Below are 17146 nucleotides of genomic sequence, written 5' to 3'. Positions count from 1 at the left end.
CAATGACAGCTGGGATAGGCTCCAGCAACACAAATCCCCCCACAACCCTTGCGTATATAATAATAATAATAATAATAATAATAATAATAATATATTATTATTATTATTATTATTATTATTATTATTGTTGTTGTTGTTGTTGTTGTTGTTGTGGTCATGTTATTTGTCATATTTTGTGCATATATAAATATGTTATGCAGGCTCTAATCCAGGTTTTCTACAGGAGACAATAAAGTTTTAATGAATGAAACTTAATGAAGGCTGCAAACGTTCATCAACACTAGATGATAAGGCTCAGCTAATCAGCCTTCCATTGTTTTCACATCTGTATGGCATGAAAAAATTTAAAAAGTATAATAGACTACAACAACATCATAACACCACCACCAACAACAACAATAACAACAACAACAATAATAACAAACCTATTAGAAAAAAAGTTATAGCGTCAAAACGCTACAGAACTACATTTCCCATGAAGCCTTGCTGTCACCATGAGGATTGCTGGGTATGCAGTGCACACTTCCTACTCTACTGCGCTTTGCAGTGGTCAATTTGAGGAGCTTCAGACGAAGATATGAATTAAATACTATTTTTATCTCTGTTGTTGCTTCGTGTTAAACCAGCGGAATCGAATTCGAAGCTTTTCATTCATTTTTGTTTGCAGTCGAGTGAAAGTGATTCAACCGGAGCAGCGACGACCCCTTAAAAGGGCAACAGCAGGACGGCGGCGGTGGGGCCCGCAGTCAGCACTCGGCACACTGGATGAGCTAGTGACCTGGTGACCTGGTACAGACTTTCGTTGGTTAATCTGACACGAGGTTTTACAGTCATTTCCGCTGATAGTTGATTTGTATGACCTTGTGCCGATTCAGATGCTTCATGACTCATTTGTCGTTTTGGGTTATTGCTGTGAACCAACAGAGACCAAATATGAACATTATAGCTCCGCTCATTTGAATGGGGTTTTAGGGATTCACAGGCTGCTCATGTGACTGCTTTAGACCACTGCTCACATAGACTATAGTATTTGCTTATTCTGTGTCTACAAACCTCAAAGCTGACTGCCCATCATCCAGTGCAGTGGTGGTCCACACCAGGCTTGATGATATGGACAAGAACTGGTATCACAAGTTATTAGAAATGTCAGTGAAGCACTTTAAATGGGAATTCCAGTGATTTTTCTAAATGTTTGCATAATAGATCAATAAGCCCATAACGATATGTTAAGTGTTTAATTCCTACTGGGGCTGGGCAATATGACAATACATTTTTTTGTGATAAATTACACCTAAATATGTCACAATATGCTTTTCTGAGCATATCATGGATTTCATCAGTGCTTAAAAATAGCGCTTGGTATCCCCTTCCACCAGTCCATGTCTTCTTTGTTGTCTGCCTTCGAGTTCGTTGATAGGCTGTTCGACTTCAAGTGCAGCAGCTCTATCCCACTTCTGACACCAGCGTAGCATCAGCACAGAAGACGAGCTGGAGTCTGCATTTTTCACAAGAGGAAAATGCTCTTTATTGAGACAGCAGAGAGGGAGAACTAACTCACAGAGGGAAATGAGGGACAGGTCATCAAAAGGCAAACGTAACACGACGATGGTAAACACTTCCAGTTAAAACAAAAACAACTTATAGCGCTTTATATTCAAACTAGATAGTGGCTGTAGAGAGGCGCGTGGCATTCTGGGAGTCCTCTAAGTGGTCCTCTTCCAAAAGTCTGTTCCAATTTATCTGAATAAATAAATAGCATGACATGTTGTGTATTGTGAAAACTTCTTGCAGTATTGTGATATTACATTTTTGCCATATCGCCCACCTCTAATTCCCAAATAACGTTATCATGTGAAATGGTTATGAATACGCTGCCTGATGCTTGAGACATTGTTGTATAATAGCTTTACAATAAGCTTGTGGCCTAAAATGTATTTTTCAGATGCATGTAGGGTGTCATAAAGAAAAATGGTAAACAAAGAATACTTATTTTCATGAATTCACCACTATTGTACCGTCATCAGCATCACATATAAAACTCAGAAGACTCGTGTTGGTTCACTGGTGGTTTGGGACAGTAAATAAAATGGCTATATTTGTGTTGTAGAGATGGTGACCCCTGGTTCCTATCACCACCACTGTAAAGACATCTGAGTCTCTAAAATGAACCATTTCACCATTTCAAACCGCTCTGAATGAGTTTGTTTACATCTCAACCATTGAATTGTGTTCAAATGTAGCAAACTCGGTAGAATTCTCCTTTAAAGCTGTGATTCAGGTTTGAGTACCAGCAGAAGTATTTTATTCTTAGAGCACTGTAACACAATGTGATGTTACTGTGGTCTTATAGTTAAGTGGCTGTAATCTGAAATGTCTTGCGTGGACAAAATTAGAGATACCATATGTTCAGTTTCCCCACAGCTTCATAGCCTCACAGCCCTCAAAGCATTTATCTTATCAACCTGTATCTCTTTCATTTCTGTTTCTCCTGCAGCACTTTTGGACCAAACTTGGAGCATTTGTTGCCCCCCCTGCTATGGCGTCTGCTACAGATGCTCTGCGCAGGCAGAGGCGGAGGGAGCTGGACGCCAGGAGGAGCAAATCTCGGATACGGCTCGGCTCGTGTCTGGAGAGCTGGGGGCAGCTGAAGGAGGCCCTGGGCTTCTCTCTCCACTCTGAGCTCGCACAGTATCTGCTGGACAGGTATAGTGCTGTTCTACACCTCAGTACTGGCTCTGACCGAGAGGTTTAGATACACTACTGGTCAAAATTTTTAAACCGATGGCTTTAGACTTTTAATGGATTTGGAGGTTTTGGTAGTTACAATTTTAGCTCATTTTGAGCCGAACTCAAAAACAGTAGCCAGTATATGAGTAGCGAACACAGCTTTGAACAGTTTGCACGCATAATATCATAATATTATTCATTAAAACACAAAATAGTTTACTTAATTACAAAAAACCTGTTTCGGTAGTGACAATTCTTAGTGTTCCACACTGATTTTCAGTCTTTGGGACACATTTACTTCAAAACAATGGGATCTAACTGCTCACCATGTGGCCGTGAGGGGACAGGGATGCAGTCTCACTTCCTGCTCTAAAATGCAGGGGCGTGGCTAAAATAAGGCTCCGCCCACTGACAAACTTTTTGTGTTTTGGTAGTGACATGAAAACATGAGACAGCATTTTTTGAAGTGTTTTTTTGTATAAAAAATGAACATCATGATAGATATAAATCTTTCAAATTCACTCAAAAAATATCATTTTCGCAACTGTAAATTTACGGGTTAGGTTTTGTTATTAACTCCGCCCAACAGAAAGTGCCCTATAAATAAATGATTTCATGTATAATAAGCTTATTCCTCTGTTTCAGTTAATGCCTTGGTTTTGAATAGATCATAAAATAATCCTTGTAAATATCTAAGCTCTGAATACTTCATAGTTTTTTTTTTTTTTAATGGTTTTTAATTTGGTAGAATGGTCCTTATTAGGGCTGAACTATTTACTAAGTAGTGGTTAGAACGCATGAATCATTGCATGAATTCAGACACTTTCTCATCATCAACCTGTGTTCACTGCTCACTAGTCACGTATATAGACCGTATGAGTGGTTACTGGGCTGAAGCTGGCTTCCTATTCTTAGGACATGGGTGTGAGGAAAAAGAGCTAAACCTGACCACAGTGCACATTTAATTGCTCCAGGACTGCGGTAGCCCACAGTTACCTCTCAGTCTTTTTGCTGTTTGATGAACAGCGTTACAGTCTTTTCATGCTACGATTCGGACACTAAGAGACAAAATGGCAGATGTACCCAGTATTGCCCTAAAGCGCCAATATGATTCCAGTATGCTCAGCCAGTTCAGCATCACAGGGCAGTTTAAAACTGAAAAAGCTGTATAACATCAATGAAGGCTTCATTTTTCAAAAATAGTGATGGAACCTTGAGGCAGATGACCTGGTAAAAAATAATGTAAATAGATAGTTACAGAATATTATTTATCATTTAATAACATCTTGTTGTTCCCAAGATACGGATTGAATTAAACATGTAAAAAGACCTGTTGGTGTCTAGTTTGTAATAATTAAATCTACATTATAGAAGGTATTATTCTATATAAAATATCCGATTAAGTAACAAATCTACAAATAAAGTAACAAAATGACAAATAACTTGACAAGAAGACTTTAAATAGATATTTACTTTATACTCATCGTTTGTTGTCTTGTTATTCACAGAACTATTCAAATACTGAATAACTCATCTAAAAAACTTTTGAGTGAATCATTTGTAATATTTAGAGGGGAATTCCACCATTTTTTTAAAAAAAATCTGCATAATTCAATCGTTGAGATGTAAATAAACTCATTCAGAGTGGTTTGATGTGAAATGGTTTATTGTAGAGAAATGTAACCCACTTGGATGTCTTTACAGTGGTGGTAATGGGAACCAGGCATTGTGATGTTTGCAACATAAATACAGTCATTTTATTTATCATCCAAGACCACCAGAGAACCTACACACTGTCTTCTGAGTGTTTATATGTGATGTTGATGATGGTAAAATAGTGGAAAGTTTGAAAGTCTGAAGTTTTCTTTGAAGACTATTTTGCTGCACGACGCCCTGCGTGTACCTCCTCGCCATAAATTTAAATGATTTAAACATGTTTAAGCCAAAACTTTCCCAAAACTATCATAAAACTATATCTCAGTATATGCATCAGTCAGCATATTCATAACCATTTCATGTAATAACTTATGGTGAGGGAGCTTTTAGAGGTGGACGTCCGGTTCCTATCACCGCCACTGTGAACAATTCTGGCTCTAAGTTTCTCGAGAACGAAGGATTCCACATCAAACCACTCTGAACGACTCTGTGTACATCTTAACCGTTTAATCATGCAGGAATTTTGGAAAATGATTGAGATGGTTCTGTTTGGGCCATTCGTTATGTTTACACAGTGAAAAGGTTTTGTTTTGCTGTGACAGCGATTCCATCCCAGTGATTAAAAATCGCTGTTGAACAGTCACGTCCTTGCTGTGTGATCTTGCAGTGACCTTTATTCTGTGCTGTTTTTGTCACCCTCACTGTGTAGTCCCCCCGCCCCCGTGACCAAAACATGAAAGTATTAATCATTGTGAGAGTAACAGGTTTAACTGATGCGTCCACACTACTTCTCTTCCAACAGCTACTTCTCCAAAGTGTGCAGCAGGTGTTCAGGTACTGTATGTGTGGTTTTGTCTTGTCCTGTATTAATACATATGCAGCATTATGAGCTACATAGTGAAGACTAATGATTCCCACCTGCAGGGTTCAGCACTGTGGAGTTTAAAACCCGTATAAAGTGATATACCTCATTAATAAGTCTTAATAGGTTGATTTAGATATATTAGAGGAGGGAAAACACTAAACCTGTGCAGTGCTGTGGCGCTCTCACCCATGCCTGGTTAAAATGTTAGTTACACCAGGCTTTGCAATTGAAATTTACTAGAAGAATTTAGCATTTAATTTGCTTTGATATTGTATTTTCGGAAGGTTTTGGATCTATATTGAAATGCACATCTGATATTTTCAAAAGGTTGATTAACTGCAAGAACAGACTGGTGCAATTTAGGAAGTGCCTTATTCGAGGGCAGATTGATCATCATGTTTTTCATGATTTCATATTGACACCTATATGCACTTTGGGCCTTTACCTTCAACATGCAATGCCTTTAAAACCTTTAGACAGATACAAAAGCTAAGTTTCAGTTTATGCTGTTGTGAGTGAATGGCTAGACTTCTCCCTCCCCATCTAGCAAACAATAATTCCTGAATGTCTGGTGCATCTAGCCACAATAATTCAACAGTAATTATTTTTATTTTTAATTTTTATAGCTCTTGTTTTACTTTTTATGCTACCTATATTTCAGAAATAATGAAAATCCTGTTGGATGCAATGACATTATTTTCATAAAGTATTAGGCAAGTCTGGAGGCTTTTGTTGATTTTGCTTGGATTGAATGAAAACTTGTTTATTAACACATCTCTGTCTTCTTTAGGTGAGGGAAAGGGAGTCACCCCAGTGGCGTTTTTCACCACAGCAGCTTCTATCCAACAGCTGGTGCTGCTGGTCCACAGCCACAGTCAGCAGTGCCCATTGCCGCCGAGCCTGCAGCCTGGAGGAGACCCCACAGCTTCCATACAGACAGACCCTAAAGGCTCCATACAGGCGGACTCTAAAGCCTCCTCAGAGGAAAGCCGTAAAGACTCCACACAGGCAGATCCCAAAGCTGTCATACAGACGGATCTTAATATCACCAAACAGGCTGACCCTAAAGCCTCCATGCAGGCTGACCCTAAAGCTTCCTTAGAGACAGGGCGTAATGACTCTATACAGGCAGGTGACGACAACTCCATACAGGCAGACTGTAATATCTCTATACAGGCTGAGCCTAAAGGCTCCCTTCAGGCAGGCCATAACGACTCCATAAAGGCTGTCTCTAAAGCCTCCATACAGGCTGACCCAAAAGCCCCCTTACAGGCTGACTCCTCCATACAGGCTGACCCTAATGCCTTCGTACAGGCTGACCCTAGGGCCTCCATACAGGCTGACCTAAAAGCCTCCATACAGGCTGACCCTAAAGCCTCCATACAGGCTGTCCCTAATACCTCCATACAGACTGACCCTAATACCTCCATACAGGCTGACCCTAAAGCCTCCATACAGACTGACCCAAAAGCCTTCATGCAGGCTGACTCCTCCATGCAGGCTGACCCAAAAGCCTCCATACAGGCTGACGCAAAAGCCTCCATACAGGCGCAGATGTGTTTGCAGTATGTCTGCAGAGGGGGACATGTGTTCACATGGTATCCAATGCAGACAGAGTTGGAAGGGGAGGATGCAGAGGGAGGTGAAGGGAGACATGTGGGAGAACAAGGAGGTGCTGCTCCCTCAGGACAGAAGAGAATCAGAAAGCGAGGGAGGAGAGGAGCGAAAGACAATAAAATTGGACATAGGAATCACGAGGCAGCATCTAGTGTGAGGACGAGGAGCAGCAGTGGGGCAAAGTCTGTCTCTACTGAAAGCACTGTAGGATCTAAAGAGAAGGAGGGGCCAGAGTGCATCGTCCCAAACTGCTCTGGAGACGATGAAGATCCAGGTCAGTGATGAGAGATCTGTTAGATTTCCTGAGTTTTCTTACTAATTACAAGTTCCATTGCTATTTCATTACCAGGCTTAACATTAATCTTAATACGGTGCAGAACAGCCCGATCAAGGTATGGGTTCACCGGCAGGAAGTGACGCAGTGCTCGCTGTTCTGTCCCCAAAGTACTGGTACTGTATCTGTATCGCCTTTGGTTTTACAGTGTTATGATCAGTAATATAACTAAAGTTTCATAGTAATAACATTGATTCGGTCTTCCTGTCTTTTCTCCTACAGCGCACCCCTTAGCAGCAACGAGATGGACACTGACGACTGTGAAAATGTTGATAATGAAAGCCTGGACAGGTTTGAATTCTGTCTCATTACTTCTGCAATTACAGTTCTGCTTGATTTTCTTTTATTTTTTGATGTTGTGAGCAGTGGTCATCAACCCTGGTCCTGCAGATTTACCTCCTGGTATAGAGGCAACAACAATCTGCCACGTTTGTCTCAGACATATTTGATTGGCTGGATCTGATCCATTAGTAGATAGGATTCAATCTACATATTTTTATGCATATTTTGATATATCGAATAAAAAGGACTGGATGGAAATGGATAAAGTAATATTGAATTTAGTCTAAAAATTAGTATAAAAAATGGTATGCTCACTTGAGGTGGCTACTCTTTTTACTGGCTACTAAGCAAACAAACAAATAAATAAATAATGATAGATTTGCCAAATAAACAATGTAAATGCAGATGACTGATCATGTGTTGTTGCCTGACCATCAGAAGACTAATGAAGAAATTAAAATGCGTCTTTAACTTTAAAAAAAAAAAGAATGGTTATCACTGTTGTCAGAAGAAAACCTCGCATCTCAAAATGGTAACTTTACAGGAGAAGGAAAAAACATACTCTACTTTTAATGAAAGTCAATGGAACCAGACATTTTTTCCACGTCATTTTGGGTCGTTTCTTTTGGTCGATTCATCATGAAATTTACACCCAATGGAAAGAACAACAGGCATTTTCAAATTATGTCAAAAACTGAAAATCGACAAAAATGGAGATACGAGGTTTTGTTCTGACAGCAGCGATATATCAGACAGCGACAGAACATAAGGTGCCTGCCGCAGACATTTCCAGTGGGTCTTGTCTTTGTGAAAAATATAGCTGTAAAATTATACAAAACCTCAAAGAGAGTTTTTTTTCAACAAGATTTTTCAGTAAACTGTAGAAAGTTTTATTATCTTGTCCAGTGCTGATAGAAACTCAGCCCAGTTTGCATAATTTATTGCAACATTCCAGTTATTCAGTTGAACTGGACAGTTGGCTAGTGACAGGTGAGGGCATGTAAATGCAGGGTAGAATTATGGTTGTGCAGGAAGGGAGATGTTGAAGAGGATCAGTGCTGAGGCTCTTTCTGGGTTATAACACTGAGTCTGTTTACATGCACTTAACAATCCGATAACTGCAGAAAATCAGATTTTGTCAGTAATCCGATCAACACGTTTACATACACTTGAGTAATCAGATAATGTGAAACTCCAGGTCTACGTGAGTCAGACAGTAATCAGATTTCTGCTTTGCGACCAGCCAATAAACTCACAGAAGAAGATGTGATGCAAACGTAATGTAAAACTTCATGGCGTGGCTTTTTTCTTAAACATCGAACCACTTCACCTGAAAATATGAACAAACATCATCTAGAAGATGAAGAATATTTAAATCCTTAATTTCATCAAGCATGTAGTCGGTTTCAGTGTCGCTCCAAAAGTTGTTATTTCCGGTGCCGCCGTCTGTTTTTGCACATGCACAGACTGAGAAATCTGAAAGAAATCCGAGTAAGAGTTTACATGCACTGAGGAATCTGATTACTGAGCTAAAATCCAGCCTCTTTATCAGATTTCTTTATCAGATTTCTAGACCTTATTCTGATCTAAGAAATCAGAGTGTGCTGTTTACACGACCATTTGAATAATCAGATAACTGCAGAAATCTGATTATGATCGGATTATCGAGTGCAGGTAAACACATTCACTGTAGACTTTCTGCCTCATTAAATACGCCCGATTCCACCCATCTGCAATTTAGTGAGTGCGTTTACATGCACTCAATAATCTGATCGTAATCAGATTTCTGCAGTTATCTGATTATTCAAATGGTCATGTGAACAGCACACTCTGATTTCTCACATCAGACTAATGTCTAGAAATCCAATAAAGAGGGCTGGATTTTAGCTCAGTAATCAGATTTCTCAGTGCATGTGAACTCTTACTCTGATTTCTTTCGGATTTCTCAGTTTGCTCATGTACGAAAACAGACCACGGTACCGGAAATAGGCGAGCAGCGTCGCTGTGAGACACAGCAAAACACTTTTGGAGCGACGCTGAAACCAAATACGTTCTTGACGAAATGAAGGATTTAAACATTCTTTATGTTCTAGATGATGTTTGTTCATATGTTCAGGTAAAGAGGTCCGATGTATAAAGAAAAGCTGCAGCGTGAAGTTCGAGTTTTAAATTACGTTTACGTCACGTCTTCTTCTGTGAGTTTATTGGCTCGTTCCAAAGCAGAAATCTGATTACTGCCTGACTCCTGTAGACCCAGAGTTTCACATTATCTGATTATCCAAGTGCATGAAAACGTGTTGGGATTACAGACAAAATCAGATTGTCTGCTGTTATCGGATTATTAAGTGACTGTAAACACACTCAGTGTCACGGGTTGAACTCTGAATGTTGGAAGAGGGAAAACGTTCTCTGCAGGGCTGTGGCCTGAAAGGAGCCCAGTTTGGTGCCACTGTTTTTGTTTTTCAGAGAAAGTGCAGTACCAAATACATCCAAGAGGGGGAGACAAAGGAGAGCAAATCCATCTGAAAACATCAAAGTGGTCAACTTGAGGTCAGAGAGGCGAAAAGGGAACAGGTGGGTTTGACGCTTGTTAAAGATGCAGCATTTTGATCCAGTTCTTATGGACATTTATTTTAACATTTATTTATCTTTATCTTTTAGGCAGCAGTCAGTAAAAGATGATGTGTCACAGATATGCAGCAAGAGAAAAAGGTTTGTTCTCTGCTCTTATCGTTATTATTGCTGATTCTGCTGCATTGTGTAGTAAAATAGGCCAGTTTCTGGGACATGGATTAAGCCTAGTCTTAGATTAAACTATAATATCAGTGCTAATTTGCCAGTGAAAAATCCTAAGTGTAGAATTAATGCTGGTCTAAGAAAATCAGCCATAGATTTCACCGTATCTTTCAGTGGCACATGTAGCTGTGATATGTGTTTATTATTTAAGACTATTACTTATTAAATATCTTATTGTTTCTCTGCATTTACAGAAAAGCAGCTCCAAAACTCATCTTACCCTGCGAGTTCAGCGGCTGCTGGAAGATCTTTTCCAGTCGTCAGTATCTCAACGTGAGCATAATTTGGACTTGTTTTCCATCTTAATAATAACAATATGATCACAAGCCTTTGATGAAAGTTAGTCACTGAGATTTGTTACTTAGCTTGTTTCTGGTGTGGTGTTTGAAAACATCTGCGTGTCAACAGTGCCTTTTCTGTGTATTTACAATTCTGTGTGATAAAAGAAGAAAATATAATGGTAAAATAATAATAGCTTTAATTATAGAGCATTTTCCATATATTTAACAGTGCTAGTAAGTTTAAAAAATAAAAGCAGAAAACTTAATAATATAAAAAAGACTAAAATAAATAAATCAAAAAATAGAAGGAAACTAAAAAGATGAATGAAATTGATTGTTTGGAATGTTTACTGAAGGTTCAGCTAAAAAGATGTAGTGAAATTGTCTGCCTGATTGTGAAAAGGTAATGAGTTCCACAGTTTAGGAGCGTAATAACAGAAGGGGGACTCTCCACTTTCACTGACAGTAACAGAAGGCCAGGATCTGCAGGTCTAAGATCACGTGTTGGATCATGAACAGACGTACAGTATTAACTACAGGCCTCTGTGTTTACTAAAAAGCCCTGCTTTACTTCTGTATGTGCTTAATCTGTGCAGCAGGACAGCGTATTAACCACAAGTACTGCAGCTCACTGTGCGTCTTCTTACTCGTCTCTCTCTTCAGCACCACATGAAGTACCAGCACTTTCAGCAGAAGACCTTTACCTGCTCACATCCCTCCTGCGGAAAATCGTTCAACTTTAAGAAGCACCTCAAAGAGCACGAGAAGCTGCACAGCGGTGAGTAATCAGACACGCGCTGTTCGTTTTTGCCGTGATGATTCAGTTCGGTTTCACCAGCACGTTGAGCAGAGGAATCATGGGGTGCATGATTCCGACATGAAGGGAGAGGTCAGTGGAACCCTTAGCAGACTGGATGTGTGTCATGGAGGAACAGCTTAAGGCCATTGCGATGGGGGAAAACATTCTCCAATGTTCTCCAACAAACCGAATGGGGGTAACGTTCTAGAACAGTGTGAGTGGGTGGGAATCATTGTAGAACAGTGTTCATGGGTGAAAACACTCTAGGACTATTTGAGTGGGGAAAACATTCTCCAGTGTTCTCCAACAAACACCAGCTGTCTCCAGCAGTGGATGGGGATATCATTCTAGAACAGTGCGATTGGGCGGGGATCGTTCTAGAACAACGTAAATGGGTGAAAACACTCTAGAATAGTGTGAATGGGGGAAAACATTCTCCAACGTTCTCCAACAAAAACTAACTGTCTCTAACAAACTGTGAATGAGGGATAACATTCTAGAACAGTGCGATTGGGTAGGGATCGTTCTAGAACAACGTAAATGGGTGAAAACACTCTAGAATAGTGTGAATGGGGGAAAACATTCTCCAACGTTCTCCACCAAAAACTAACTGTCTAATAACTGTCTAATACTAACAGCTGATGTTAGAATGTTTAGAAATAGAACCGACAAACCAAATAAACCAGTGAACGGGAGAACATTCTAGAACACTGTGAATGGAGAGCATTCTCTAGAACAGCATTAGAGGGAGAGAACATTCTATAACAGTGTGAAAAGGGGGAAGACATTATAGAACTGTGTGAATGGGGAAACATTCTGAAACCGTATGAAATGGAGAGAACAATCTAGATCTTTCTAGAGCAGTGTAAAAGGCCAATCTAGAACGCTGTTAATGGGAGTGACAGTCTAGCACAATATGAATGCTGTCATTCCAGAACAGTGTAAATGCAAGGGTCATTTAAGTACAGTGTAAATGGGCATAAACACTCTAGAATATAGTAAAGGGGAAGACATTCAAGAACAGTGTGAGTTGGAAGAGAAAATTCTAGAACCATGTGAATAGGAGAAAAGAACGGTGTGAAAGGGAGGGAGAATTGTCTAGAGCAGTGTGACGAGCTGGAGAACATTAGAAAAGAATGAATTAGGCAGAGACTTTTTAGACACTTTTTCAGAAACGTGAAGGGGTTCTCGAACAGCGCAAAAGGAGGGGTCACTGCATTCTCCAGCGTTCTCCAACAAACACCAACTGTCTCCAACAAACTGTGAATGAGGGATAACATTCTAGAACAATGTGAATGAGTGTGGATCATTGTAGAACAATGTGAATAAGTGTGGATCATTCTAGAACAATGTGAATGAGTGTGGATCATTCTAGAACAATGTAAATGAGTGTGGATCATTGTAGAACAATGTGAATGAGTGTGGATCATTCTAGAACAATGTGAATGAGTGGGGATCATTGTAGAACAATGTGAATTGGTAAAAACACTTTAGAACAATGCAAATAGGGAAAATGTTCTCCAGCATTCTCCAACAAACCCCAGCTGTTTTATACTAACAGATGACTTTAGAGTGTTTAGAAAAACAACTGATAAACCAAATAAACTAGTGAAAAGGGGAGAACATCCTAGAACGCTGTGAAAGGAGAGCACTCTAGAACAGTGTTAGTGGGAGAGAGCATTCTAGAACAGTATTAGTGGGAGAGAATGTTCTAGGACAGTGTGAATGCAAGGGTCATTCTGGAACAGTGAAAGGACTCTAGAACATCATGAAAGGGAGGACATTCATGAACAGTGTTGGAGTTGAATTCTAGTGCTCAGATGGGGATTGTTCTAGAACAACATGAATGGGTGAAAGCATTCCAGAACAGTGCAAAGGGAACGAGACCTTTCTAGAACAGTGTGAAGTGGTGGAGAACATTGAAAACAGTGTGAATACGCAGAGCAGTGCAAATGTTCTGCCTGTGTTCTGCCCAGATCTTTTTAGAGCCGTGTGAATGGGGGATAGGATTCTAGAACAGTGTGAATGGGTGGGGATCATTGTAGAACAGTGTGAATGGGTGAAGTCACTCTAGAACAGTGTGAATGGGTGAAGTCACTCTAGAACAGTGTGCATGAGGGAAGATATTCTAGAAACGTGCAAAGGGAAGGAGAACATTCTAGAACAGTGTGAAAGGGAGGAGAGTATTATAGAACAGTGTGAAGGGAGCATTCTAGAGCAGCGCAAATAGGAGGGATCCTTTTAGAACCATGTTAGTGAGGAGAGTGTTTCAGAGCAGTGTGGGAATACCTGGAAGGGCTTAGAACAGTGAGCATGGAGTAAATCACTCTGGAACCGTGTGAAGAGGGAGGGTGTTCTAGAACAGTGTGAGTGGGGGGGAGAACATTCTAAAGTATCAGAATAATCACACATCATCTGCACATCATCTCAGCATTTGTGGCCCGGCGTTCTTCGATCTTCATTCTGCGTCCTGAAGTGGAAACGAGAGGAACCGGATGAATAAATCAGACTCTCTCTAATTCGAGCTGCCTGTAGTGACAGATCAGTGACAGATGGTCTGTGTTGATGAGGTGAGTGATGTGTTATTTATGTGTTTATCTCTGTTAGATCAGAAGGATTACATCTGTGAGTTCTGCGCTCGCGCATTTCGAACCAGCAGCAACCTGAGCATCCACCGCAGGATCCACACAGGGGAGAAACCGCTGCAGTAAGAGACCCTTTATCTAGTTGCTACAGCGAGGAGCCTCTTCACTGGGCCCTTCATGGACAATGTTGGTCATTTGTGATTTATTGTTTTTATACACAATGAACTTCAGCTGCACTACCATCCAAAGGTTTGATATCCCTGTTTTCAATAATATAAAACCAGTTTTATTTCAGGTACATGTATGAACTGATTGTAATACGGTGCTACTGCTTTATAACTCTATAGTGACCAACTAATAGACTTCTATTAAGTCATATGTCATTCTGAAGTTGGCGTCATGCCCATATTAAAAAATTCTGGATTTCTCTATAACAAAAATTGAAAGGATTTTTGAGTTGTGCACAAAAGGTTCCAAACCTGGTAGAATTTTGTACTGAATATTATTGTACCCTCTGAATTATGATTTCAGAAGATGCAAACAAAGTCATTCAGAGTGGTTTGGTGTTAAATGCTCCATTCTGGAGAAACTTAGTGTCAGAATTGTTCACATTTGTGGTGAGAGGAGCCAGACGTCTGAAGCATTTAACACCTCTTAAAGATCCCTCACATTAAGATATTAAATAAAATGGTAATGAATATGCCATCTGAAGTCTGAGGTGTTGTCTTGGGATAGTTTGGACATGAGCTTTTTGGCTGAAATATATTTTTCTTAATCTTATCATGCCATGTGCAGGGCGTTGTAAGAAAAAATAGTGCCAAAAAAGTTTTTTTTTCAGAATTGCCACTATTTTACCATTATCAGTAAAACTCAGCAGACACATGTAGGTTAACTGGTGGTTTTGTATTGTACATAAAATGGCTATATTTGTATTGTGGACATTGTGACCTCTGGTTCCTATCACCACCACTGTAAAGAAATCAGGCGATAAGTTTCTCTATGTTTCACATCAAACCACTCGGAATGATTTAACATCTCAGGGATTACATTATGAACATTTACATAATCAGTGGAGTTGAAATATGACCATTGCAACATCCTTACTAATAGCAAACTATCACTGTTCCACGCTGAAATTACGTGACATAAAGGTTATATAATAACTCCAGCTACTCTAAATGTGCTCTAATACTGCCAAAGCAGCTTCACTACCACTTTTAACAAAGACTGCTAGTTTGTTTGGTGCATTTTGTTGAGGTTGCCAGTCTTATGATGTCAGTAAGCAGTGTTAACTCACATGTAGAGTTCATATTTTGACTCTGTAGTGGCTGCAGAATTCAGAAGATCCAGACCTTCAGAGGGAAAATGTATGTGGGGTAAAAACCGTTCAGGTTCAGAGCCATTTCACTCACCACAGGATGCAATAGCGGCAGTTTTTGAAAAGCTCATTCATTTTTGCCATTGAGAAATCCAGCTTAGGGCTGGACTTCCTAATATGGGCTTGAAGGCGACTACAGAATGACCGCACAACTTCAGTGGTCTGTTAGTAGGACGCTGTGGAAAATAAAACATTAGATGTGTCCAGACTGATGAACAGTCATGTAGATGATTCAGAAAGCTGTGTAACATTAAGAATGATGAGATTAATTGAGTTAATTGAGTGCCTCATACTCCGAAAGTGATGATCTTAAGGCAGATATGAAGCAAGAAAATGACTACAAATTGATCAGTACTGTATTATTGTGATTGTGTGCGCCTTTCAACATAGTAAAAATGGTGAGTCGACAGTGTTGTAAAGTTAAAAACTCACATTATTTTTACTTAAATAACTTTTATTAGATTGCATGAATACTTTGATTCATCAAAACACCCAGAGAAAATCATCTGGAGCTGTGATTGTCATGCTGCTCACAGCAAAAAGTGAAACACAGTGGTTATTCACAGAGCTCATTTGCATATTTCAGCTTTCAGCAATGTCGATATTACAAAGGCCAAAATCACAATAGCGACTAACAAACATTATATCGCACAGCCCTGATCCACTGTATATAAACGAAATGTACAGGATATTTACAGCATTCTCAGCTGTGACCTGTCTCCCTCTCAGGTGCGAAGTGTGTGGCTTCACCTGCCGACAGAAGGCCTCTCTGAACTGGCACATGCGGAAGCACGACGCTGAGAGCGGCTACCAGTTCCCATGCGAGATCTGCGGCCGGCGCTTTGAGAAAAGGGACAACGTTACAGCGCATCGGAGCAAGAGTCACCCAGAACACCTCACCGCCGGCACGGACACAAACGCCCTAAAACCTGCAGGACAGGAGGGGGAAACCCTCAGCCTTTCTACAAACCTCTGACACACCAGAAGCTGAACACAACCCTGAGTTAGCAACCCTGGAGAACATTATCAGACTGGATAATAATGTTGTTGACTGTATTTTCCAAGGGCATGTTTGAGCTTATTTTGGACTGAAAGCGATCAAATTTACTCTTTTCTCATTACGCCAATAGTCAATCGGCTGAAGCATTTAAGATTAGATTAAGTGACCTTTAATCCGCAATCTAACCCATCCGTGCAGTGAAACACCACATACACACTACTGAACACACACACTACGGGGCAGTGAGCACACTTGCCCAGAGCAGTGGGCAGCCCTAGCCACAGCGCCCGGGGAGCAGTTGGGGGTTAGGTGTCTTGCTCAAGGGCACTTCAGATATGTACTGTCGGCTCAGGGGATCGAACCAGCGACCTTCCGGTCACAAGGCTAGTTCTCTAACCTCCAGCCCATGACTGGAGTCTGAAGTTTACTCTTTTAGTTTTGCATTGAAGCTACTAGGCCAGGCATGTCGAACTGGGGACCTTCTAAGACCAAAATATTGTGGAGATCAGTGTTTACCCTCATGTAACGCTCTGAATCCAGTTCATAAAGGCCTTGCTGGCTGACGAGCTGAAGTGTTTTTGCCCGTGAGGACTGGAGCCTGACACACGTGTACTAGGCTAATGAACAGTACTGTGAAAATGTCAGTGACCGCCTTTCATTTATATAATTTCCAGTCAAAACAGGCAAGTTATTCATTTTTCAGCATCAAGACCAAAGCAGAAAATTGCACAAAAGCCTCAGTAATTAAATATAATATATGATATAATTTTTTTTCTGTATTAGTGTGTCCACTCTTCAGTGGCGTCTCTGTCACAGAAAGCCTGGT

At 40.3% G+C, this 17146-nt stretch overlaps 1 protein-coding gene across 1 annotated transcript; it reads left to right on the top strand.

Annotated features, from left to right (window-relative positions):
• Positions 1-540: 540 nt before the first annotated feature.
• Positions 541-16296, top strand: znf692 (zinc finger protein 692). The gene is made up of 12 exons (XM_036579768.1): positions 541-789; positions 2495-2703; positions 5186-5217; positions 6039-7139; positions 7243-7315; positions 7422-7490; positions 9948-10055; positions 10143-10193; positions 10472-10550; positions 11222-11336; positions 13965-14064; positions 16050-16296. The coding sequence occupies exons 2-12, from the start codon at positions 2537-2539 to the stop codon at positions 16294-16296; spliced, it is 2142 nt and encodes a 713-aa protein (XP_036435661.1). The 5' UTR covers positions 541-789; positions 2495-2536.
• Positions 16297-17146: the final 850 nt, after the last annotated feature.

Source organism: Colossoma macropomum, unplaced genomic scaffold (genome assembly GCF_904425465.1).
Source record: "Colossoma macropomum unplaced genomic scaffold, Colossoma_macropomum, whole genome shotgun sequence".
Taxonomy (NCBI): Eukaryota; Metazoa; Chordata; class Actinopteri; order Characiformes; family Serrasalmidae; genus Colossoma; species Colossoma macropomum.
The sequence above is the reverse complement of the archived record's forward strand: the minus strand, read 5'-3'. Positions and strand labels throughout refer to the sequence as shown.

What these genes read in the sequence shown, in the direction of transcription:
- znf692 (XM_036579768.1), top strand. Translation starts at nt 2,537, where the DNA reads ATGGCGTCTGCTACAGATGCTCTGCGCAGGCAGAGGCGGAGGGAGCTG. An exon ending in AGTGTGCAGCAGGTGTTCAG is followed by an intron (nt 5,218 to 6,038) that starts GTACTGTATGTG and finishes TGTCTTCTTTAG; the next exon opens with GTGAGGGAAAGGGAGTCACC. An exon ending in ACAGGGGAGAAACCGCTGCA is followed by an intron (nt 14,065 to 16,049) that starts GTAAGAGACCCT and finishes TCTCCCTCTCAG; the next exon opens with GTGCGAAGTGTGTGGCTTCA.